Source organism: Ruditapes philippinarum, unplaced genomic scaffold, assembly GCF_026571515.1.
Source record: "Ruditapes philippinarum isolate M1 unplaced genomic scaffold, ASM2657151v2 ctg428_1_1_1_1, whole genome shotgun sequence".
NCBI lineage: Eukaryota > Metazoa > Mollusca > Bivalvia > Venerida > Veneridae > Ruditapes > Ruditapes philippinarum.
This window is the reverse complement of record NW_026864380.1, coordinates 14,219-40,384: the sequence shown is the minus strand read 5'-3', so window position 1 is coordinate 40,384 and position 26,166 is coordinate 14,219. Positions and strand designations below refer to the sequence as shown.

Here is a 26,166-nt window from a genome sequence, read left to right as displayed (position 1 = left end):
CATTTCGTTTCTCATTCAATGTAAAGCTTGCAGCGCCGCCTATCCGAATCGCTTTGTTTAGAAAAAGCGTTAATTTTTCTTAAAAAATAGGTAATGCGACTGAAATAACCAGTCATTTTGTTTTTTAATTTGATTTTCTTACTATTATTATTGTTTATGCATGCTTCTTGATACCCTCAGTCTTAGTGAAACCTAAAATTAGCCGATTGTTTGATCATTTTCAGTGCAGAGTTAGCTACTAGACTAAATTTAGTTTCATCAGACCGTTAGAGATCTAACAGCACCAGCACTATTTTCTGTATGTCTGTAGTCTATGAGGGTCCATCCGCCCGTAAGGGCACAAATTTGAAAATGCAGTACGGACCCCGGCCCGGACATCTTCCAAATTTATATAGCTGGCCACCTTCAACTAACTGAAGTTTACTGCAATGTTAATGCACAAGAGGGAAAGAAAGAGTAAAGTAGTGAGACAATGCCGGTTAAAAACTGGCAAGAGTGCGGTTTAGATAAAGATTTGGGACAGATGAGTACGGAATGACTCAACTTTTCTTTTTCAGCTTTTCTTTTCACTTTTTACTAACAATCCGACATGCACTAAATTCCTGCCTTTATGGCTGCTTTTCCTTAAGTCGTGGGTTTTCCTTGAGTCGTGGGTGGGTTAAAATCGTAGATGACTTTTTGTATGGTTAAAAATGTATTTTAATTATATATATTTCTTATAATGTGTTGTTAAAAAGTTGTAAATACTGTAATAATCGAATAATTTGGCCATTTGTACGGTTTGTTTACATTTTTTGACAACAACAACAACAACAACCTACTGGTTTCCGGTGTTTGGAACAGGTGCGACTTTATTTCAAGCCAAAATTGGGCCCACAGAAAGTCTCACTGAACTATTAATTGAAATATAAACTAACACTTGGTCATCGGCATCATTATATCTATTATCGATCCATTATCCATCTTGAATAAAATTTTGAAATCATTTGTTGTATCTCCGTCTTTTTGCAACTAGTTGTGTTTGTTTATAAAGCAAAATGAACTGTATAGGATACATTTGAAAACCACATTGCCTCATTAAAATATCATTTGCAATTGTTGCTACAATTTTGTTAATGTATAAAAGATTTTGAAGGCAGAATGAGAGTTGCCCTGACGTTTTATTTTAGTTTCATTACAAACTCTAATAGATCATTTTGAAGACTGTTAAGTACCGAATAAATTAATCAAATCTGACTCTAAATCGCTAAAGATAGAAGTTTCTAGTCATATAATGATGTTTAATAAATTGGTATGGTAACTTGAAATAGTTCACTGAGATTTGACAAATGTTTTCTTACACTACTGTTGACATACATGTAAGCCACGACTCAAGGAAAAGCAAAATGCATGTGAATGCAAAATGGTACCTATATAAAATGAGCTAGATAATCGGAAATAAGTCTTATGGGATGCATAAATGATCATGACAGTGCAAAATACAAATAGTTCAACATTTTCTGGTAATTTCCATGCTTGTTCCTGTGATGTCATCATACGTCACTGGTCTATTTTTAGAAATGCCCACGACTCTTGGTAAATAAAGCATAACACTTGTCACAGGGGTTGGCAGTATCCAGGGATAGATAGATAGAATTTTAGAGGCTTACATAACTCCGGAGGGCGGCAGCACGAAATACCCAAATACATCCAAATATAGCAAATCCCAATATACATTTTTTGTTTGTATAAAATACAGATTATAATCAGAAAATGAATTAATATTTATAAAATAATATGACTGAGCTGGCTATTACTTTCAATCATTCCGTTGAACTATGAATTGGGTAACCCTGGTTCTATTCCCTAACGACGCAAGCCAAATTTGTTGTGATTGATCTAAGGTCATTTATGAAACCGACTATAAATAAAGATTATCTTATCTTACACTTTAAATTTGCACTTGTCTGTAGAGAAGTAATCATTTCCTTACAAGTGAAAGTGAAGGCAACTGGTATTGGTAAACTGCTTGACAGCCTGCCCAGGAACGTTGGGTGGCTGAACTGTGTTCTAGTAAATTTTATGTGGCTTATTGCCATGATCTGGAGTGAAAACTACCAACACCGCCAAGCCCATGTGGGGGGAACAGTGCTTGAAAAGCAATTTGGGGAGTATTGTCAATTGTGCATTACAGGTTGGAGAGATAACTCCGACAGGGTACGAGTATCGCTACTTTGGTTATACTCGTTTTATATTGCAGCGTTAAATTTACCAATTCTTATCAGAGGGGAAATTGGGGGAAATGTTCGATTCATAGAGGTTGAAAATGTAGGCTCCTTGGCTGGGGGAGATACCAGATATTTATTGGCTACTATAGAATAAAAAAAAAATGTACTATTAAATTTTCGAAAATACTTGACAAAAATTGAACACTAGCTCTTGATTCTAACAAAAATTTAAGGCTATAAAGTTTCATTTAGGCGCAGGGCTCTCAGTAGGGTTAGAATTTCACGAGTCAAAGACTCTTTGGCTAAAATTTTCATGAGTCAAATAATTTTTTTCTAGTGTCATTTGACTACATGTATCATTTTTATGTTACAAAAATAAATGTATTGGAGGTCATTTTTGGAGATTCCAAAGTCTAAATTGACAGAAAAAAATGCCTAATTATAAATGTCTATACCCCCACCACCTAAAAAACAAAACAAAAAACAAATAAAACAAAAACATGAATTGCTGTGAAAGAATAAAATAAGCAGCAGCTTTTCTGATTAAATGTATAAAATATAAAAAAATATCTTTACTGGTATGCTATATCATATTAATTTTAAATACCAAAATGTACCAGGAATATTTATAAGAAATGCACAGGTACTCCAAGTAAATGAAAGACGTATTATAAACCTTCAGAAGCAATCAATAATTGACACCTCAAGTATGTAATTCTTATCAGTTGTGTAGAGCTATTTTTAGCGCTGTCAAATTGCTGCCACTGAATTGTCGCGCTTCAGTGCACAGGGTATAAACAATTTCCGTGTTTAAAGCATTTTATACACATCTTATACTGCCTGTTGACATTTTTTATGAGTGTGATTTGAACACATGTAGGATTTGATAGATAATTAGGGGTGGATTTAAGGTAATTATTATTGCATAGCTGAAAATCCTATGTGGAAAATTGACTCTTGAGCAGATTTTATCACGTGTCAAATATGTGCATTTCCCGATTTTCACGAGTCAAAACCCGGATCCCCGTGTCAATCAAGAGCCCTGTTTAGGCGGGAAAATTCATTTATTTTACTGGACAAGTTCTTGGGTCCAAGGGTCTTGGGGAATGACGTCAGCATCATGATCATGAGTAGCTCAAGAGACTTCAGCGACAATTTTTATGGAGGTCAGAACTACAACATGAGCTGCCATAACAAAAATAATGATTTTCAAATTATAGTTTGAACATGATCTTATTATTTTATTTTACAAAAAGTAACAATCTGAATCATGTGTTCATATATATTCTTTTTCTTAGATATCAAAAAGAAAGAAGTGGACATACCTTGAATCGATTTACAAATCTGATAGGTTTATAAATTCATGTAGAATATTAAAAATTTTACAGAAAAAATATTCTTATGAACAATCTTTCTTGTTGAGCATCCTTTAATATTTGTATCTTTACATTTCTGACCCTTTTTAGCTCGACTTTTCTATGAAAAGGGGAGCTATCCTACTCGCCCCGGCGTCGGCGTCGGCGTTAGCGTTGGCGTCACACCTTGGTTAAGTTTTTCGTACCACCCCACTTTATTTCAGAAGTATTACAAGTATGGCTTTGAAACTTACCATACTTGTTCACCATCATAACCTCCATCTACAGACAAGAGTACATAACTCTGTCAAGGTTTTTGACAGAATTATGGCCCTTTTTTGACTTAGAAAGTGTATTGAGCTTGGTTAAGTTTTTTGTACCACCTCACTTTATTTCAAAACCATTGGAGGTATTGCTTTGAAACTGACCATACTTGTTTACCATCACGACCTTCATCAACAGACAAGAGGACATAACTCTGTCAAGGTTTTTGACAGAATTATGCCCCTTTTTGACTTAGAAAATACATTGAATATGGGTAAAATCCACTTATTGCCTTAACCCTTTGAGATATTGCTTTGAAACTTTTAATGCTATTTCACATCATTACCCCCATCTGTACGCAAGAGAAGGTAACTCTGTCAAGGATTTGTTTTAAAAATTAAGGCCTTTTATCGACTTAGAATCTTGGTTAAGTTTTTTGTACCACCTCACTTTATTTCAAAACCATTGGAGGTATTGCTTTGAAACTGACCATACTTGTTTACCATCACGACCTTCATCAACAGACAAGAGGACATAACTCTGTCAAGGTTTTTGACAGAATTATGCCCCTTTTTGACTTAGAAAATACATTGAATATGGGTAAAATCCACTTATTGCCTTAACCCTTTGAGATATTGCTTTGAAACTTTTAATGCTATTTCACATCATTACCCCCATCTGTACGCAAGAGAAGGTAACTCTGTCAAGGATTTGTTTTAAAAATTAAGGCCTTTTATCGACTTAGAATCTTGGTTAAGTTTTTAGTACCAGTCCACTTTTTGACTGAACTGTTTGAGATATTAATTTGAAAGTTGGAATACTTGTTTACAATCATGATTCCCAAACATGTCCAGGAGAAGGTAATTCTGTCAAAGATTTTATTTGAATTATGGCCCTTAACTGTCAATGTTTTGTATTATAGGCAAGCACTAAAAAAGTCGAGCGCGCTGTCTTACGGACAGCTCTTGTTATAGCTCTCTACTGACAATGTAGCGGTTGGTTCTTATGACAGTCTTTGCTACATATTGTTTTGACAAGTATGCTCCCTACTGCTATGCTAAAAATCAAACCTAGGAAGAGAATAACCTACCGGTATTTTGTCAATCTGACATGTAGAATGCAGTTAAAATGTTTAAATGCAATTCCTCAAAAGTGAAGGACCTGATTTAACAAAAATGTCTTGACAGTCTGTTTTAAGACCTGTTATCAAATGTTTATTAAGGAATATGCTGCTCATTTGAATTTTGACTTCTACAAATTTTCTTTTGATATTTGTCTGGCCCATCAAATTTGAAAAGATGATTCCCTATCTCGCTAGATTTAACACTGGCTGAGTGAGTGTCAGGTCTCGGGGATATGCATGAATTTTAGACATATTCAGATAAGATTTGACATAGTCAAAGTACTTTCTTTGTTCATTGTTTATATCAATGCAAGCATTGTCAATCACCATGTTACCAGCTAGAATGTGGTATTACAGTTTGTTTAAAAGTGATGATTTATCTTTACAGTGACAGACAAGAATATTGTAATGGCGTTACCAAGTTTTAGAAATCCTCCACAGACTCCTCCAAGCATGTGTATGTATAATTTATTTGTCACTGTTGCTTCTAAGGTTAAACTATTGAGGAAGACGGGCCTGTAGAATAAAATTTTCAAGAATTTTTTTTTGAAAAATACTACATGTTTATTTATAAATATCAAAATTCACATTTTTTTTTACATTCTACAGAATTATAAATTTTAAAGAATAACTGCCAGCTTAAGAGTGCATTTAAAATTCTACTTCAGTGTTCTGTGTACAGTGGTATAGTCCTGAAGAAAAGTATACTATACATTGAAAAAAAATATCTGAAAATAAAAGCTTACCTATGCAAACAAAATTTTTGATGATCATCTGATGAAATAAATACTTGATACTAAATATATCAAATCAAATTTCTCTTTTCTCTCATGACTTGAGTTTTATTCTTGTTATTAGTTATGACAATTAACTATCAATAAAGTTATGTAACTTGAGTTATAAAAATATGCAAATTAGTTGATTGTAAATGTGTTTACTTTTCAGCGAGGTCTAGGTCAGAAAGAAGTCTGCAAGGAGAATCTGGTGGCAGGGTAATTGTTTACAGACAATTAGTAGCTAATATTACGTATTGTAGTGACGGAAAACAGTTATATGTAAAATAGTGTTTAGTTGATTAATGAACTTTCTTTTAAGTGATTACATAAAGTTTTATTATATTTGACTGGAATAAGAGTTGCTTTATGGCTACAAAATACACATGATAGTAAATATATATTATAAAGGCTAATAAAATATTGAACATATTTGAAAATTAGGCTATATAAAAATTGACATAATCTGCTTTGATATTATTTTGTAAATTTTTTAATTGTTGACTATTTTTACAGGGTTCCAGTAGTCCTTTTGTGTCTTCTGGTAACAGCAATCCAAACTTCAATCCTGTCAAGTTAACCACCAAATCTGCAAGCTTTAGTTCAAGAACATCCAATGTAAGTTATTTTGTATATATTTTCACTGTTTGCTGGGAAAAATTTTATGATAATAAATTCATTTTATGTCATTGTTAAGTTAATGAAGTTAAGACGTGTTACAGTACATTTTAAATTTGATAAGCCTCATCATGATTTTGCCAAGTACAGAATGGTGAGTTTCTTTCGTTAAATGGTTGTGAAAGTTCTGCCTAATTAAGTTCATATATAGGTTAAATGATATGTGTTAAGCAAGTGAATTTGTTGTTGCTAATAAATGAATATCTTATGATATCTTGAACTGCATAAAACAAATTATTTCTAGTTTTTCAGAGAAGCAACAGTTCACTGCTATTTAAGAAGTATGTTTAGAAATATCTTTGCAGTGTTAATTTTATGCAATAGACTTGCTGAGTTATTAAATTGACAGTGTAAGGAATTTCTGTGTGAATTAAGAGGTCATCAATGATACAACAAAGGAAGGTCAAACTGCTGTGATATCCTGGCTGGCCTGACTGGTGACATAGACAAATCATTATATCTACAAGATATATGAGAATGTTACAGCATTTTGTTTCTAATGTTACAGATTGACTCTAGATTACCAAAGCCACCTAAACCTCCAGATAAGCCACTGATGCCTTATATGAGATACAGCAGAAAGGTGGGTGCCTTTTCTTAATCGTATTGTTATAGAATTTGTATATTTCTTCTGTTTTCAAACATAAGTGGGGAAAGAAACGGTGCTTTTATTTTTGTGTAGTATGTGTGAAGTTTGTACAAAGTTATCCCTTATAAAAAGAGTATAGGATGAGAAACATACAAATGTTATACTTTGTTAATAAAAAACAACAACAATACATGATACATAGCAATTGCATCTTTTGTATTTAAATAATCAATTTTCTTAATGTTTTTAAAATTTGGAATGAGTATAATTGTAGATTTGACATAACCAAAGTTGGGATTTTGTCTATTACGAATATGAAATGATGCTGAAATCTGTGTACCCATTTAAACTAAATACCAAAAGCATTATCAGTTTTAATTTGTAAAAATCAGTTTTAATTTTAAAAGGATAATGACTGTTTTGGTTTAAACAAAATTCTCTTTTATACAGCATAAAGAATAGTACAAGAAGTAGTGTCCTGTTTGTTAACTTTTACTGCACTCAATGTGCATTGTCTGATAATAGATATAATGTATATGTTACTACAGAATGTTTGCAGTAAAACATTTTATGTTGCATCTGGAAGAAAATTGATCATTTGATCATTCACGAAAGAATGTAGGGTGTGAAAATTGATTCCAAAACATACAGGTTAATAAAAAAATGACGCATCTAGATTTAGCTTACAAATGAAAGGGTACTTCCATGCTTTGTCCATATGTTTAGATATGGGATGAAGTGAAGAACAGTAATCCGGAGTTGAAGTTATGGGAGATAGGGAAGATAATAGGTCAAATGTGGCGAGATCTCAATGACTCGGAAAAACAAGCATTCACGGATGACTACGAGACAGAAAAGGTATGGGATAGCGCTATATCATGTTTCTCATTTTGGTGTGTTTAGGTTTGGGACGAAGTGAAAGTCCGGCACCCTGACCTGAAGCTGTCCGAGATTGCAAAGGTTATAGGTCAGATGTGGCGAGATCTAAGTGACTCGGAGAAACAGTTTTATCTGGACGAGTATGATACAGAGAAGGTAGAGCATGTTGTTGTAGACAAGTATGCTTGCTTGGTGTTGTACAGATAATCATGCCGATAACTCATATATTATTGTATCATACAGGCCTTTTTCTTACTAAGATGTAACTTCTGTTAAAATGGTGACATTCACAAAATGAGAAAAAATAACATTATAGTGCTTTTATTAAGTTTCAAAATTCAAAAGTCTGAGTTACTGGAAGTCATATTATATAAGAAAAGAAAGAAAAGCATTATAGCTTGGAAGTCACAAGCCAAGATCAAGGGGTAAATGACTCCCAAACTTCCATTAATGGAAGCTCTGACATTATCTCACATTGTAAGAGTGTATTCCTATTTGGTGGCTATAGTTGACAAAGTTCTTTTTGTATGAACTATTTTAAAGTTTAAGTTGTTTAAATTTTATGTATTTTTCGTCTGAGTGTACCGGTAGATGGTTTTGGATAAATATTGGAAAAAGGCCTGTTGTATAACATTTGCATGATGTTTACTTTCAGGGAGGCATTTATCATTGTATTACAGTATTGCTTTTGTACCATGCAGTTTTAAATATGCTTTTAGTTTGTAGAAAAAAAACACATGAATACAGGCAGAAGGTGGCCCAGCTGACATAAATATATATGACCCTTTTTTATTTTGTAGACAAATAGGTTTTAATGCATGGGTTGAGAAGAAAGTAAAGGTGTTAGTTAGAAAAGTGCTCATCTTGGTATTATTAGTGGTAGCATCAGAAAAATATGCTAAAAATAAAACTGGATAATAGTATTCATATCATTTCTTAAAATTTAAGTGATAAACTTTCCAAGAATATATTTTCATTAAAATTGTTTTGCACATTAACAAAGGCTCAGCAAGATTTGTACATTGAAAATCTTTAGATTTCAGTGGCTTAACAATTCAGATCGAAGATTTTTATATCCCAACTTTACTATTTTATGTTGGCACATTGGTTGCGGTATTGATTATTTTAGCTGACAATATATGAGCTGCGTCATGACAAAACCAACATAAAGCGTTTGCGACCAGCACAGATCCAAACCAGCCTGCGCATCCGCGCAGTCTGATCTGCATCCATGCTGGTCGCAAACGCATTATGTTGGTTTTGTCATGACACGGCTCATATTACTCTGGTTATATATAGTTATAGTAATGATGTATATGGTTTTATTTACAGCAAGCGTATCATGAATCTATGAAGAATTATCACAACTCTCAGGCATACCAGGCATGGGTTGCTGCAAAGGGCAGATGTAAGTGTATAGATAAATAAATGTCATATTAATATATATCGATCAGCATGTTGTTTTGTACAGGTCTTGTCTGTAAATTATAAAAAAAATTCTTGAATACTTTACTATTTACTTTTGATTCATATCCTTGCAGAAAGGTTTTTGGTACATTGTACTAACAAAAAATATTTTCAGTTAAACATCTGCTTTACAAAACTAGATTAGAATTTGTATTTGTGTATGTAAGAATTCAATAGTCAACCATAAAGAATTTTACTCCATACTTCATTATACAAAGAGTACATATTTAACAATTGTCATTGAATAATAAAATATAAATGTTTTGGAAAGAAGCACATAGCATCTTTTTTGCACAAAGGATTGGTCAGATTTTAATTTTTCATCTTTTCGAACTTCAATGTATAGTTAAGTTAAAATAAAATTAAAATAAAAACATTACATTATTTATTGTTAAACTTGTTTTCAAATCAAGTCTTAACTTAGTGATTATTCTAGACTTGAAAAAGGGGCAGGGAGGCACCAAAAAGGGGCAGGGTGGAACATGTGTCAAAGGGAAACGCTTCACATTTAAAACATGATTTTTAAAGACTCAGAATTTTTAGATGATAGGTATATAGCACAGACAAAGACAAAGCAAAAGAACACTTTTATTTCAAATCATTTTTAAATACATGTATTTAACAACTCATAGCATCACAATTGACCAAAATAATATGACAGTCACATAAAACATTTTTAAGGATGAATAAAAATAATATCTGGTTTGGTGGAATATAAAATTTTATGTTCTTTCACTAATAAAAGTTATATGTAATTTCTATGAACTGTAAATAAAAGGTTTAAGAAACATGAATCTTGTACAGAATGCATAAAATATGACATCTGGTGTTGTGCTATATAAATGTTGCCCTGCAATAAATTCGTTGACATAAATGTACATGTATACAGTGAGTCATTATATTAAACTTCTTTGTTGTGAAATGTTTGTAAATGTTGTTTATGTACAATTTATTGAATAAATAAAGTTTAAAATACATTATTTGTTGCAGATGATTGTAAACTGACAATTTTTTATATTTATATTACAGTGGCAGCAGAACAGGCACTGGAAGAAGAGGAAGAAAAACAAGCTCATGCTGAATCTAAACGGAAACGAGAAGTAATTAAACATACTTGCCCTGATTTAAATAGGAAACTGTCCTTGATTTGTACTATTGCGGTTATTGATACAAAAATCCTTAAATTAGTTTTTATTATATGGTCAGACTGCCCTGTGTGTATGTAAATTAATTTAGTATGTTCAAATTGGCATGGCTTGAGACTGGAGCAATCTGTTATTGCCAATAATAAGCATTATAATGGTTTAACATTTGATACACAGAGTGACTGTATGCTTGACATATTTATGAATTAAGATGTTTTGACATCATTCAGGAAATATCTTGGTTATAATATACTGGTGACATAGACTAGACATTGTTGCTGCTAGCACTGTCGGGGTTAAGTCCATACTACTAGTCTTATTCTTGATCCTTAGGAAAGAATGCTAGGATCATAAAAAGGGTTTCAACATAAAAGTGTATTTATGCATATATAATGGTGTATTTATGCATGTATGTTTACTAAATCAACAATTTTTTTTAGTCAAAACAGGAAGAAAGAGGTTCCAGAATCAGTATCCAGCCAGCAGATGATGATGATGGTAAGTTATACATGTGTTGATAAATAAACTATTGTCCTATATTTTGGACTTTGTTGTGTTTTAAGTATTATTGTAGATACATAATTATATAGTTGTTTTTACTTGAGATATGTTAACAAAGACATACTCAGAGCTTTGGAATTGGGGGTCATTCCCCTTGATTCCTTTGGGGAAAAAATAGCAAAAATAACAGTAAATTTCAAAACGGGAAGAAAAAAAACGAAATTTGTTTTTATGGAAAACTACATGATTTAAAAGAATTTTCAAGAGGTGGGCAGTAGACCTTTAACAGTCCCTGCTATAGAATGGCATGTAAACCTGGATACTGATATGTGTTAACTTTGTAAGATTTCTGTTTCAGATCAAGACGATGGTTTTTCTGTCAAGCATATTGCCCATGCCCGTTATTTAAGGAATCATCGACTCATCAATGAAGTCCTAGGAGAGCTTGTTGTTCCAGACATAAGAACTGTGGTCACCACTGGTAGGATGGGAGTTCTCAAAAAACAAGTGCAATCTCTGACCATGCATCAGGTTAGTATTATGTTTTTCATAATTAACATTGACTAATTAAGCTTTTAATGTAAAAAGAGATAAAGCAAAGAACTGATAAAATGAATCCTTGATGTTGCTTTTTTTGGTGTTATGTAAGCATATTTGTTATAGCTCAATTTAAGCTTATTTAAAATACTTGCCAGTGTGATTCCTGGAACTAAAGGGTACTGGTGAAATATAAGGAAACATGGAAGTAACCCCAGTGGTGCTTAAACCCACAATCCCTTGGTTAAGAGGAAGTCACCTTAACCACAAGGTCATTCTTCTTATTTTTGGGGGAAGAGAAAACAGAGAGCAGATTAATCCGAAATGCTAAAATTTCTATCTGCAAATCTACTGTGATCTTGTCTTTGTCTTTAGATACAGGTGTGCTGGATATTGCACTTACTGACTTAATTTATATCTTTAATAATGTGCTATGTGTTAACTATGATGATCATGTATATATGGCTAAGAGGTTTATGATTTTGGCTGTGGTTCTTATATTGTTGAAAATTTGAAACATATATAAATGACTGGTTAGCTGTAGTCTAAGTTTTTGTTTCTTTCGTTCTAAATGGCTTATGCTATACTTGCCATGCACCTGTAAGTTGTAGATCTGGGTGTGACATTTTGTGTGTGACTTGACAACTGGTGGAGTTGCCAAGTGGTTAATGAGTTGGACCAGTAATATAGGGATTGATGCTTGTGCGGTTTCGAACCATACTGGTTCCTTCAGAGTGTGTAAAAAAGCTTATATGTTCCTACACAATCCAACAGAAAATAAATTCTGTATAAACTTATTTGTCTGAACTGTGCTGTGCTGAACCATGTAATTTGTGTTTGAAATGCTGGCAGTAACTTGCAATAAAAAATGGTTAAATGGTGGTCTAGAGTGCAGAATTTTGTATTTAAAAAATAATACAAAAATCTTGTAACCAACTTGCATTTAATTTAAAAAGAAAACGAGAAAAAATAAATAAGATCATTATATTTTATAGACAAAGTTAGAGGCAGAACTACAGCAGATTGAGGAAAAACATCAAGCAAAGAAGCGAAAGTTTACAGAGGGTAGTGAACAGTTTCATGATGAGTACAAGAAATTGTGCGAGAACAAACCACAGGTCACTGATGAAATGTTCCAGAACATGATTAGCAAAGCTAAAGAGGAGTTGAAACAAAAACAACAAGAAATGCTGGCTAAACAAGTTAGTAAATCAATTCATTAACAATTCATTGCAATATGACATAATTTATTTCATGCTAATAGTTTTGTGGTTAAATTGTTGTTGTAAAGATTGTTACAATACTTGAAACTTTCTCGCACCAGGATTTAAAACTGTGAAAAAAGATACCAGTGAAAATACGGAAAAAATGTTTCGCTGAAGTGAAAAATATTTTTTTACAGGAAAATAGGGAAAATGAAAATATGCATTTTATTTCATCAATATTCTGAGTATTTCATTTAGAAGTATATACTAAACATGTATTTCTATCTTTATTACGTTATATTGTTCTTGTAGGAAGAAGATAGGAAGAAACAGGCTCTGTTAGCAGAGGAACGACAGAAGTGTGATGCTGAAAGACAAAGAATGGAGGAAGAAGAGAAAGTAAGGAGAGAGACAGAAGAACAAATGAACAAACAGCACCAGGAAGCTGTACAACAGATGAATGCTGAACAGGTATAAATATATTTTCATCTTTGGCAAATTTAAACACAATTTAAAATTGAGAATTTTTCTAATCAACCTATAGCCTTCCAGTGATTTTTTTTCTGTATTTTACAGCCGAATATAGGCTGTTTCCCCTAGCTGAAAATAGGTATATTTTCCCCTTAAAAAGCTAATATTTTTCCCTTTAATACCCTGTGCACTTCTTCACTTAACACCATCTGACTTATTATATCAACCAGACCACAGAAAGCTGTCCCTTTAGCCTCTGCTATGTACCATGGGTGTTAAATTTAATTGAAATTGAAAATTTTGTAAAATATGTGGGTAAATTCCATTCTCAGTTGTTGGAATTTGATTTTCCCCTTTTCTAATTTATTGCACTATTTTTTACCCTTCAGGAAGCCACAGGTTGTTTTGAAAATCGGAAAAAAAATCACTGCCTTCTAAATTTTCTCTCCTTTATCATGCTAAATATCTTGAATGGTTATGTCCAGATTGAAATCTGGATAAAATCATTAATCATTTTCGGGAAAGTTTTTAAAATATATACTCACTGCCTCCGTGGTTGAGGGGTTTGAGTCGATGACTTCTAATCCAGTTACCTCTCTGGCGTGGGTTCGATCCCCGGGAGATGCTTTGGTAGTTTAGCGCAGTGGAAGGTAGTCTAGTACTTGTGTAACTCTCCAGGAACGATGGTTAGGATACTACCCGCATATATGACTGAAATACTGTTTGGAAAAGGCGTTAAATGAAACAAACAAACAATTAAAATATATACTGATGAATAAAAAACAGTGCTGACCATGATCAGATGGCAGAGATGTGCTTGTGATATTGGTTAGCTCTAGTTTAATGGGTAGAATTTGTTGTACTTTGTAGACTAAATGTTAATAATGGCCTTGTGTTGCTTTTAATTTTAAACAGTTCATTGATAATTACGGGTAAGTACAAATATTCAATAGAAGTGATTCTAATTAGAGGGCGTATCAAGATCACCGCTGATGATTAGAACATTTTATAAGTAAACTTGGAACATCTGAACATAATTGATATTTAAATGTAAACATGATTCCTTATTTTGATCAGTTTAAAATTGTATATTATGTATATATAACCTTCATAAAATGAAGTGTTTTATACATAAAGGATATTGAATGAGTGTAGGTTTAATACTAAATTAATTGAACAAGTTGAATAAAATAATATGCGAGCCTCTGGCAAGTTCAAAAAATTTAGTATTGAATCTATACAAATATAATATTCTTTTTATCACATATTCAAAATAACAACAGTTAACTGTTAAAAGAACCATTTTTCATTAATGCACTTAGAGTGTAATGCTAACATTAGCGAGCTTTAATACTGTTTTTGTATATGTAACACAAATGATGTCATGTCAAAGTGTTATTGCACTTGTGTTATATTGATTTTATAAAATGGCTTTATTACACTCCAGCTCCATTGTTTAGGTGATAAATGTATATATTTGCAGGGTATTCAGGAACCAGTTAATCCAATGAATGGAGAGGGTGAAGCGTTGAAACAAAATGGTGAATCAAACATGAATGGTGGACCCAGAAATGATGTAAATATTGTATTAAAAGCATATAAATGTGGGACAAAAATGCGAATTTATTTATTGTATTTCTTTTAATACTTTAAGTGAGTTTACTTTTTAAAACTTTTACATGAATGGGAATGAGAATTTTTCATGGCAGAATATTTGAAGTAAATCTTTTTAAATGCAGAGAAGTAGAATTCCTAAAGAAAGCCCAAAACAACAAAATTGAAAATGCTGCTGGCTAGGTTTGATTAAGCCAGTTTATGGACGGTATTGGAAAGTGTAAGTTACTGTCCACAAAATAAAATAGATACAGATTTGGTGTAAAAACCAAATTAATTTTTTTTCAACAAATCTGCTCTTGGATCATGCATATATCACATATAAACAATACAGTAACAATTTAATTTCCTATAAAAATATGGTGATATTAAGTTGGTTGACATTTGTATAATCTAGGGACCAGATACGACTACAACTGGAGAAGCAGAAGATGATGAAGATGATGACAGTGTTGGTACACAGGAATATGATGATCTAGACGGTATACAGAGGGCAGAGAATATAACACAGTCTGAGGACATGGAAGCCATGAACAGGTACTGTCTTTATATGTGCTTAGGATGACGTCATTTCACCGTTGTTATTTAAGTTGTAAGTTTATACGCTATTTTAAGAAAATAAATATGGATGAAATGACTTTAATTTCCACGAACATATATCATATTGAGGTAAACCATTTTAAAATAAGCCTCTTTACCGCCAAATGGGCGGGTCCCCTTGGGACGGATATTCCGGTCCGAACCGCAACATATGACAGATATTATTAGTCTGTTTTGTAACCTTTGATGATAGTGATATATTTATGTGTACAGTTTTTATTGGTTTTAATCTTTTTATGCTACTAAATTTATTTCTTGTCCTGCATTAAAAAGAGAAACTCAGGAATTGATAATGTGTGGATTTTCCCGACTGATATGGGGGTACAAACTTTTGCAGTTATAACTTCATGGTGTTGCACATGATGGAAATAAATAGAACAGGTTGATAATTCTGTTATAAATGGTAATACACCATGAATCTGTGGTTGTTAAAAGTTTGTTCATACTGGTGGATAAACTGGGAAAAATTCACATTTGTCAAATCCTAGGTAACATCTGTTTGGAACTGTCCATATACAATTTAAGGTTTTTCAATACCAAATACATGTACTGAATCTGAGTTATTAACAATATAGGGTCTGGTGTGACTTCACACTTGCTTCTAGTCACACATTCAATAGATTGCCCTCTTAGGGAGAACATCAGATTAGAAATCTAGGGGTCACTTGTTTGATACTTGGGCAATCTGAAATTTCTCTGTGACAATTTACATAGATCTGACATATAATCTGGCGGTCATTTGTCACTCAGAGCTGATTGAGAAATCATGTAGGATTAGAAACGGGTCAATTGTGAAGACATCAATTGTGAAGACATTTATGATTATTGTTAGTTTTACAATAATGCTGGGTAGGTTGATTCACCACTGAGAGATATAATTACCAAAAAATGTGTTAACATGGCCTTAAGAACCAGAAAAACGTATACAATACAGTATATATATTACATTTTCATTAGAGGTTAAAAAAACGGATGTCAGAAGTTTGAATGTTTTAATGGATGAAATGAATGCTGATGTAAAATAGGACAAAATATTTTACCACCTAGGTTTGATTGCCCAATTAACTAGTTACCAATATATCTGATTTGTAAGTGAAATGTTTCCAGCAAATTTTGTTTGTTTGCATTGTTAGTAGTTACATTATCAATCCTATGTAGTTATACATGATAATAATGATTTAAATTGACAGATCTGAAGAGAGTATGGAAGCTGAAGAATCGTCTTCCCCCAGTGTTAACAGGCGAGGTAAGATACAATTCCAACCATATATTTTGTTTATCAATATTTGTACTGTAGTTTCACCAATTATAATGACACACATCAAATATCTTATACTAAATATTTCTTCACTTTGTCATTGAGCTCAGTTTGATAGTCTTAATGTATTTATTTCATTGTTTTTGATAAACCCCTATATACACTGAGCTCTTTGATTGAGTGTTCATTGTTGTAAGACTTTAAACTCTATGGTTCCCACTACTTTATGTATATCTTTAGCCAGTTTACAAAAGGTGGGGGTAGTTCTTTCCATGAATTTGCACTGTAATCATACAGGTTGGAGACACTTGGGTCATTGGATCTGCTTCTACCATTGAAGCTTAAAATTGTCTATTTTAGATTGATATTTATGACTCCTTACTGAAAACAGCTTAAAGTAGTGTGATGATAAATGATTTAGTCTTTCCAGGTTAAAACATTTATTTTTAAATACAAAATATAAGAGATCAATAGTCAATATGAAAAATTATGCATGTAGAGAAAGATTAATAAAAAACAAGCTACTACTAACATATATATGTAAATCTTGGGCTTATGCTTGCTTGTTGGCAAGTTGGCACCTATCATCGTAGAATAAGTTCACCCTTTTCCTGCTGTAGTTGGAATAGTTTTGCCTTTACCACCAGTTCAGAGCTGAACCATTCCAGTCTGCTTTTGGGGGGACAGTTTGACCTAGGTCTATAATATTTTTATCTCAAGTTGTATATTTTGTTGTTTAAATCCCTTAATTTTTGAAATGGACTGTTCCAAATATAAATAGCAGGGTCATTCCATTTACAAAATTCAGCAGGATAAGGGTTAAACCAATGATATATTGAAACTATTTGTTGTCACATGTAATCTCTCATCATTGTGATTAATTCTTGTGCTCTTTTATTCTAACATGATCTTATTAATATGTGTGTGTGTCATTAAACAATGAAAAAACAGACATTGTATATGGTATCCACTTAATAATGGTGGCTTATAGTAGATTGCATTTCACCTGAATGAATTCTAGGCAGGTCAGAATAATATAGTAAAATGATTAACTGGTGTTTGTTATTGGATTAATTTGGTTTTAAGTTTATGGGGCTTGATGGAAAAAAAGATCAAACCAAATTTTGTTATATATATGCTTGCAATAAAGCTTAGAACCATTGTATATCCAATGATAAACACCAGGTGACTCATTTATGACTTCTTACTCGATCATGACTAGATATTAACTCCATCGTGACTAGATATTTTAACACTTTTAGTGTGATATAACAGTACCATCTATTTACACACATCTTTCTGTTTGCTGTGATAATAACAGGATATTCCTCTAGCTTTTACTGATGTGTGAGTACCTCTGTGTTTAGTATAGGACAACAGTAATAGACCACACTGACGGTGTATATAAATCATTACTAAATTGGAAAATTTTGAAATACTTAAAAGCCTATTTCACACAGATGTGTGCTTGATATATTATCAGTTTCATACATTTCAAGATGCCAACAAATGAAAAAAAGGGAATGTAAAGGGTTTTTTTATAGAATAAAATGAAATATTTAGTGCTTCAGTGAAGGCAAAGTGAAATATATCAACGTTGGTACTCTGGCATGTTATCTTTGCCTTTTCTTTAAAATTGGAATTGCCTAAGTTAGACCATTACAAAACTTGGCCACAGTTGATATTTAACTTTGAAAATTGCCATGCCTTTGTAGATTTATGAAGTAAAAAGGTACAGCAAAATAACATCATGTCAGTATGGTCTTAAAAACAATCATTTTTGTGTGTTTTTTGTGTGTGTTTTAAGTCTGTGGTGTTACAAAGTTGCTTGGTTATGTTGAGTTTTATTTTGTTCTTCAAGATTTTTTAATGAGGTTAACGCTTACAGTGGGTATGAATAAGTATTAAGATATGATTGTTCCTATTTAATGACAGAAAGTTATGAAGTATTTTAGACTGTAGAGAAGTTAAAAAAAAAAAATTTTTTTTAGCTCCTTTGGTTTTTCTTGCAAGTGGCATGCTACAAGCATTGTGAACACAATATTGCATGTGTTATGCTTCTTCTAAAATTTGAATGTTTTTTTAATATTTTCTACAACTTGTAAGCACTTCAAACATTTTTTGGTAATGCATGAAGTTATGAATTAAAATAGGATAATTGGTGTCCTATCAGGATGATTAATGTCATATCAAATCACTTTAGGCACTTTATAAGCATTGTTGCTTTCCTCCCCAGCATACACCACCTCTTGTTAATGATTTTATTCTCCTAAATTGGGAATTCTAATTTAAACCTGGTTCATTATGTATTCTGATATCCGTGTAAGGACCTTGTTGCTTCAGTGACAAAGCAGTAGATAAGCTTTTAAAATTGGTAATGGTACTTTGTGGACAAATTCAGTAAAGATTTATGATTATGTTTTCATTTCATCGTTCTTCTTTATGGATATTGGTTAAAACTGCACATTCAGATTCAGATTTTCAGATTTTTGTGTGTAAATAAATATGTATATTTGTGTATATTATGACCAAGAACCTTTGTATCAGGACTGAAGATGAGAAGTTTATTTCAGAGAATATAATTATGCTCACATTTTCTAATTGCTTATTTGGACTGTGTTTCAGTGAAGGATGATGGCCGTCCTAGGCCATTCAAATGTGACAGCTGTGACAAGGCATTCAAGCTTAAACACCACCTGTTGGAGCACTCCAGGCTCCATAGTGGCGAACGGCCTTATGAATGCACAAGCTGTGGTAAAAAGTTCCGCCACTCTGGCTCTTATAGCCAGCATGTTAACAACCGGAGCAAATTTTGCCGTGTTGAGGGAGCGATGGGCTCGTGCATGCCGGTGTCTCCCACTGCTGGGAGCCCGGGGTCTGCATCTGGTCCGGATGGGCTGTCGCCAAAGTCGGCCCAACGGTCTAAATCTAAATTGGCAGCTGGAAGGAAAACAAAAGAATGTAAGGCACTGTAATGTAGCCACATAAGCACGCTCGCAAGGAGAGTGGATTTAGTTACTGTTTATAAAAAAGCATGGTAGAAAGGTTATGTGAATATATTCAGCTTACATTTGCATTTACCATGTTACCCATTTTTTAAATTCAAAACAAAACAAAAATTATTATTAATGAAATAACATTTCTGTTTCATTAACAGATTATTTTGTTTTAGCATTCTGCTCAGTTGGAAAGCAGTGAAATCAGCTAATCAACAAAATACAGCATGTCATTTTTTAGTTGCTGTTTCATTTCTAACACATTTATGTTTGTATTTATGCTAACATTTCTTTCTACACCCTATCATGGGCAGACCTGTCTTCAAGATCATCTTGTTGCTTAGATGTTATACTTTGTGCTCCTGTATCAGTGTAAACAATATCATACCACACACCTATATAAGGATATTTAAAAAAATAATGTGCAAATCTCTTTATAATAAAATATTAAGTGTACCAATGTCAATTTAGCTTGTGTTCATTTTGGTAAGAAACTGAAAATACAAAAGAAATTGAAAACAAAATTGTACTTCTTAATGAATGTATTTGACTGAAATTGAAAAAGTTATTAAACAAAATCGTTTGCTTAAAGAAAAATCTTACAGAAGTCTCAACTGTCTTAGCATTTTAATCTTTATCAGTGAAAATGCAGTAGTTTTACTATGCCCTCATTGTTCAGATTTGACTGGAATAACTGTTAATATTGTAAGGTATTTCAACATCAAAGTACTAAATTAAGAAGAAACTTCATGAAAGTGCTGGCTTTCCTGGCTCTATACAGGCAGTGTGTGTAAGACACTCTAGAAGTGATATGAGGGTTTTAAAGGAGCAAATAACAAATTTACCTATTAAGTTTTACCTTTGTTGTCCAAGTGCTAGGTTCTAGGTGAAGGAGTTTATTTTGTGTGTGTTTTTTTTTGATAGAGCTATTCATAGTGTTTTTCTTTTCATTTTCTTATGTTTTTTGACATACTGCTGTTCTTCAAAGAAGAGGTGGCATATTGTTTTACAGATCTCATTCTGTCTGTCTGCAAAATGATTTATCAGTATACATGTGGCTTCAATTCAAAAAGTGCCGGTATGATGTCCATTAATTTAAAAAAAAAATTATTGAGTATTTGATTATATTAAATAGAAAAGAAAAATTAATATGAATTTGAATTGATTTCTTGGTTTACAAATCAATGAGTAATGGAAAATATTAAAAGTCTGCAGACACTTTTCGCTATTTTTATAAAAGAATAAGAAGAAAAATTCTATCGAAGTAAGATTATATTTAACATATTTAGCCAGTTTTAATGGCTCTCATATTCTCTTTTTCTCCCTTACTTACTCTGCAATCATTGTTCTTCATATCATTACCAAGGTTTGCCTATGGTAGTGGTTTGTCTTTAACCTCTCCTTGCAGTGCAAAACATTAACCTTGTTGCCTAGCAACATATTAATTCATAGAATAGGAGCCTGGGGTTGTTAAGCAACATAGGTTGTCAGGGGTTACTGCATGAATAGAATTTTTTTTGTTTTTTTTGTTTGTTTTGTTTTATTCTTTAGTTACTATTTTATCAAATGTTCATAGGTTATATACCTTGTAATCATTATTCTTTTGGTTGAGGGAGTTTGCATTTGGATTCCTTTGAATATGATTTGCAGTGCAATTTTCAGTTCACATTTAGTTCTTAGTTTAAATGGTCTATTAGATATTAGAAATCTTTGGTCTTCGACAATTTTTTTTAGTTTTCATCAGTAATACCTGACAATTTTCTCTCTGATATATTACATGTATATACCTGTATAAATACATTTAAAACAGCAAATATCATTTAAAATTGCAAATATATGTTTCTTACACAAACAGGATATATGGTATATTACAAGTCAATGCCAGGTGTAGAATTGAATTGCAGAGTTAACTTAATATATGTAGACATTAGATGCATGTTTATTAAAAATACTGTTACTAGAAAATATTTTTCCCTACCTGAAAAATAACAACAATGGCATAATTGTGTTTGAAATAAAAAAAAAATATTAATTTGATTTTAAAGAAAAAAAATTGATGACACCTTATAATTATAATAATGAAGAATTGTTAATGAAGATTCAGTTTTAATCAGTTGGTTTTGATTGTTACACAATCCCGAAGTATAGATTAAGAATAGGTTTAAGATTTCATATAAATACAAATGTAGGCATTAGGAATCAACTAAGACTAAATTAATATATTTCAGTATGTTTTGTGTTTTTCGAGTCGTTCTAACATCTCTTTTTCATATGTTACTGTTTTGTTTATTGCAGTACTTTCAGCAAGATCAACTTATCTATACTGAGTTGGGCATTTTTTACCTATAAAACAGGTGATATTGGCCAAAGCTTGGTCACTGCATGATGATTTCTTTTAGAGTTTGAATTTTTATTATTGTTTGTTAAACTTTTTCATTGATTTTGTTAAAACCCCTCCGTAAGAAAACCATTAACATATTTTTACTTTAGATGTTTTTATCCCCTCTTGTGTGTGTTACTATGGGATGTAGTTAATACATGCATTTATTTTGTTTGCTTGCAAGAAATTATTCAGAATAGTTAGGAAATTAAGTTTCTCGCTTCAAAGAAACTGTGTATAGAAAGATTTTGCTGCAAGATGTGCTGTAGTGAACAAAACAGAACAGATTGGTGTGAACTAATTTTATGTTTTTTTCCATGACATGTTGTATTTCTGTTTATTTAGTTATTTTATTTGACAAAGGCTAAGAAAAAGGCTAAAATATTTACCCTGATTCCTTCAAATACTGAGTTTTTACATTTACATTTTACATTACTTTCGAAAGAAACAACCTGAATACCCCTGTGCTACAGAATGGTGTTAATTTTTAAGCTGAAATTTTGCGCTTTTCAATTGGGCAATGAATGCACAATTGCTTTTAAGATGAAGAAACAAGAACAAAAATATGATTTAGTTTTCATATACACACATTATAAATTTGATATATGAAAACATGAACTTTGCCTAAGACTCCATTCTTTAGTTTTGATTCCAGCTAATAGATTTGTGCCCCATCATGATACATAAAAACTTGCTTTTACGGAAACACCAGCAAAACAGTATTAAAAAAATTAGTAAAAGTCTGTGTGTATGTGTGTATTATTTTTGATAGCACTATCTTGAATGAAGCTTATTATTATTGTAAGTTTGGATGATGATTAGAAACGTTATGAAACAAAAATATAACAGTAGCTCTTCTTTGTGGTGTAATTACAAACCTGATCAAAAATAATGCACCACAACGGCAGGCTTAAGCAGTCGAGATGGCTACAAGATTTTTTCTTACAATTACTTCTGAGAAATTGTTCCCTTCTATCCCACTGCTACTAATTCAAAGTGTTTTTATTTAGCTAATTGCAGAAAGAATGGAGATGGAAATGGCCTAGCAGTGTCACTCTGATGAAATGTGCTCTTTTTATAGCAGTATTTTAAAATGATAAAGCTGGATTTGTTTTGTGGAATGTGAATTGAAAATTGCATTGTTTATCATTTATCTTGCATCTATAATATTGTTTATAAAAAACATTCACAAGTTGTTTATTTGTTCAACTTGCATGCATGCATGCTTAAAAAAATTTAATTATAGAATTCTAAATATTTTCTTTTGGGAAATGTTTCAAAATAAGAAAACGGCTATTGTTATGTTTTTTAAGTAGATTTTTTTATCACAGCATCTTGATTTTCTTTTAAATATTATACAAAATATATAAATTGTATTCAGATTGCATCCATTTTTTCCATATAATGCATTGGATCAGCTTTTTCTCCAAGCTTCTATTTAGATACTGAATGCAAAGAATATTTAAACAATTTTTTCGCACCTTTCTTACATATAAATTTCTATAATAACTTGCCTTTTTTACACATATGCATAGCATTTTCCGCGCGTAATTGAAATAAGTAAAAAAGATTCTATTGTCCAAAATTGATTTCAATTTTCTCTTACAGTTGGTGAGACTGACGAGACTGCCGAGCCTCCTGCATTAACAAAGCTAAATACAGTCGTAGAGTCATCATCTAGTAACGGTACTGTGAACGCTGACCCTCCTCCAAGTAACGGGACAGCAACGGAAACCAAGCCGGCAGAATCTGTAGAACCTCAACCTGCTATAGAAAATGAATAAATAATAGATAATGGAATGTTTAATGTGTTCACTTGTATATAGGAATCATAAAATTTACTTTTGTTTTCATTAGAGGGAAATTGTGCCAGAATACTCCGGTTAAATGGTAGATATTCCTCAGCATTTGTTGTATAGGTGAAAATTGTTGTTTCAGTACTAAGTTCAGAAAAATTGTACTTTGATTGTGAAGTAGTGTCGTACTTTGATTGATTGTTTAGTAGTGGCATGGTTTTATTATCATAATTATATTAGTTTAATAGATTGGAAAACATGATTTCGTAAATTGCTTCAACCGTGATTCTCTTAATATGAATTAAATTTTGTGTCTTGAATTGAATATTAAAGATGACTTATTCATTGTTAATAAAACTTAAGAGAATTAGTTTTTAGTTGCGTTGCTTGTGAATTCGAATAGACAAACTTTCATTGATGTAAAGATACTTAATCTAACGGTTAATTGTATTACAGTAATGTTCAGTTGATAGAAATTTATTGAAAATAACTATGGTTGAGTTGTCTATCCAGTGCATTCTTTCCTACCCCATAGTTTATACGTATAAGTGTGTTATGTGATGTAAAAGTTTTAAGTGTACATGTATATGAGATGTTGTTTATGGAACCAGTTTGCATTTAGTTATTTTTGGGGATGATCGTGTATCAGGTATTTTAGATGTAGCGTGATTGAAGATATGTTTTGTATGAATAGCAATGTTACAGGTCTAGCAATTAACTGCATTATAATGAATCTGGTTGCAAACAATGTAGTTGGAATATCTGAATATTCTGTATTTCTGTGTGGTCAATTTTGTACCAAAAAATAAAGAAATAAATTCGAAACTGTTTTTTTTTCTCCTTTATTTGTTTGTTGTATTCAGTTGAAAGTATATCAGAAGTGTATAAGGCTATATTTCTGCTTACAAATTATTATTTGAATTTCGATAAATGATACTAAAAGACCTGTATATTTTTATGCCCCCACAAAGTGGGGAGCATATAGCGTTGCACTTGGCCGTACGTCTGTCCGTACGTACGTGTGACCGTCCGTACGTCTGTCCGTACGTCCCGAAATCTTGTGAACGCAACTCTTAAACCGGATGGCAGATTTTGCTTAAACATTCAGGGATGAACAACCTTAATGTGTAGATGGTAGTAAAGGAAGGAATTTTCGCTGCGACCAAATTTAATAGAATTATGGCTCTTTGTTGATTTTTTCACTATATACTATGTAGAAATTTTGTGAACGCAACTCCTGTTAAACCGGATGGCAGATTTTGCTTAAACTTCCAGGGATGAACAACCTTAATGTGTAGATGGTAGTAAAGGAAGGAATTTTTGCTGCGACCAAATTTAACAGAATTATGGCCCTTTGTTGATTTTTTCACTATATACTACATAGAAATTTTGTGATTGCAACTCCTCTTAAACCGGATGGCAGATTTTGCCTAAACTTCCAGGGATGAACAACCTTTATGTGTAGATGGAAGTAAAGGAAGGAATTTTTGCTGCGACCAAATTTAACAGAATTATGGCCCTTTGTTGATTTTTTCACTATATACCATATAGAAATTTTGTGAACGCAACTCCTCTTACACCTGTGCACATTTGCACAGTGGGGGCATCCGTGTCCTTTGGACACAGTTCTAGTTTTATATGTCATTGAGATTAAGTGACACATGTACGAAATCAATGCTAAACGGTTAAAACCCAACTAATGCCCCCAAAATATTTTGTTTCGGAACATTTTGTTCTATTTATTTATGTTAAGCAACAGAGACATTCTATGTTGTATGTCTTTTGAGAATCGACCATAAGGTTATTAAAACATCATAATTTTACCATTTATAAATGTTATGAAATATTTTATTAGATACAGCATTTTCCCCTTAGAATTACGCAGGAACGTTGTGTTTAAGTAGTATTTATTGGTTGCTCCTTAGAGACTCGTACAGAATGCAGGATATTTAGTTCACCACAGTAGTTCAATCCGAGAGTTGACTACATGTATTTGAATTCCTGGCAAAAAGTAGTCGAGTGGTTCAGGTCGTCGTAATCCTGCCAAGGATTTTGGAATCTTTGATATTAGGAATCTATTCCGGCAGGTTTGATTGCAGGTGATAGTTCTGTTAATACAAACGTTTCTCATTCTTAAATTAGATAATTCTCGACTGTTTCGAGCAAACTCGCGCTCATATTTTGCATCTGGAATTGCTTGAAATGAAAACATGATTCTTAACACATCTATATGGTCCTTCTAGGATGTCTGATAAATGTCTTCTTAGATTAGTTAAGGGCTTAAAAATCGGTTGACCAGGATTTTGGTTTTAGGCTGATTATCCATTT

The 26,166-nt window shown here is 32.3% G+C and overlaps 1 protein-coding gene across 4 annotated transcripts; it reads left to right on the top strand.

Annotated features, from left to right (window-relative positions):
• On the top strand, nucleotides 1–24,668 carry LOC132725392 (SWI/SNF-related matrix-associated actin-dependent regulator of chromatin subfamily E member 1-like). 4 transcript variants are annotated; one of them, XM_060710496.1, is made up of 18 exons: nucleotides 1–90; nucleotides 5,338–5,406; nucleotides 5,895–5,941; nucleotides 6,239–6,340; nucleotides 6,909–6,983; nucleotides 7,716–7,847; nucleotides 9,201–9,276; nucleotides 10,365–10,435; nucleotides 10,921–10,978; nucleotides 11,340–11,512; nucleotides 12,514–12,720; nucleotides 13,036–13,194; nucleotides 14,678–14,770; nucleotides 15,206–15,345; nucleotides 16,599–16,654; nucleotides 19,292–19,627; nucleotides 21,958–22,016; nucleotides 23,651–23,859. In XM_060710496.1, the coding sequence occupies exons 2-17, from the start codon at nucleotides 5,358–5,360 to the stop codon at nucleotides 21,987–21,989; spliced, it is 1,806 nt and encodes a 601-aa protein (XP_060566479.1). In that variant the 5' UTR covers nucleotides 1–90; nucleotides 5,338–5,357; the 3' UTR covers nucleotides 21,990–22,016; nucleotides 23,651–23,859. The 4 variants fall into 4 exon arrangements, with proteins under 4 accessions (XP_060566479.1, XP_060566478.1, XP_060566477.1 ...); XM_060710495.1 differs by lacking the exons at nucleotides 7,716–7,847; nucleotides 21,958–22,016 and adding an exon at nucleotides 7,893–8,024 and having other exon boundaries at nucleotides 23,651–24,668; XM_060710494.1 differs by lacking the exon at nucleotides 21,958–22,016 and having other exon boundaries at nucleotides 23,651–24,668.
• The last annotated feature ends 1,498 nt before the right edge of the window (nucleotides 24,669–26,166 follow it).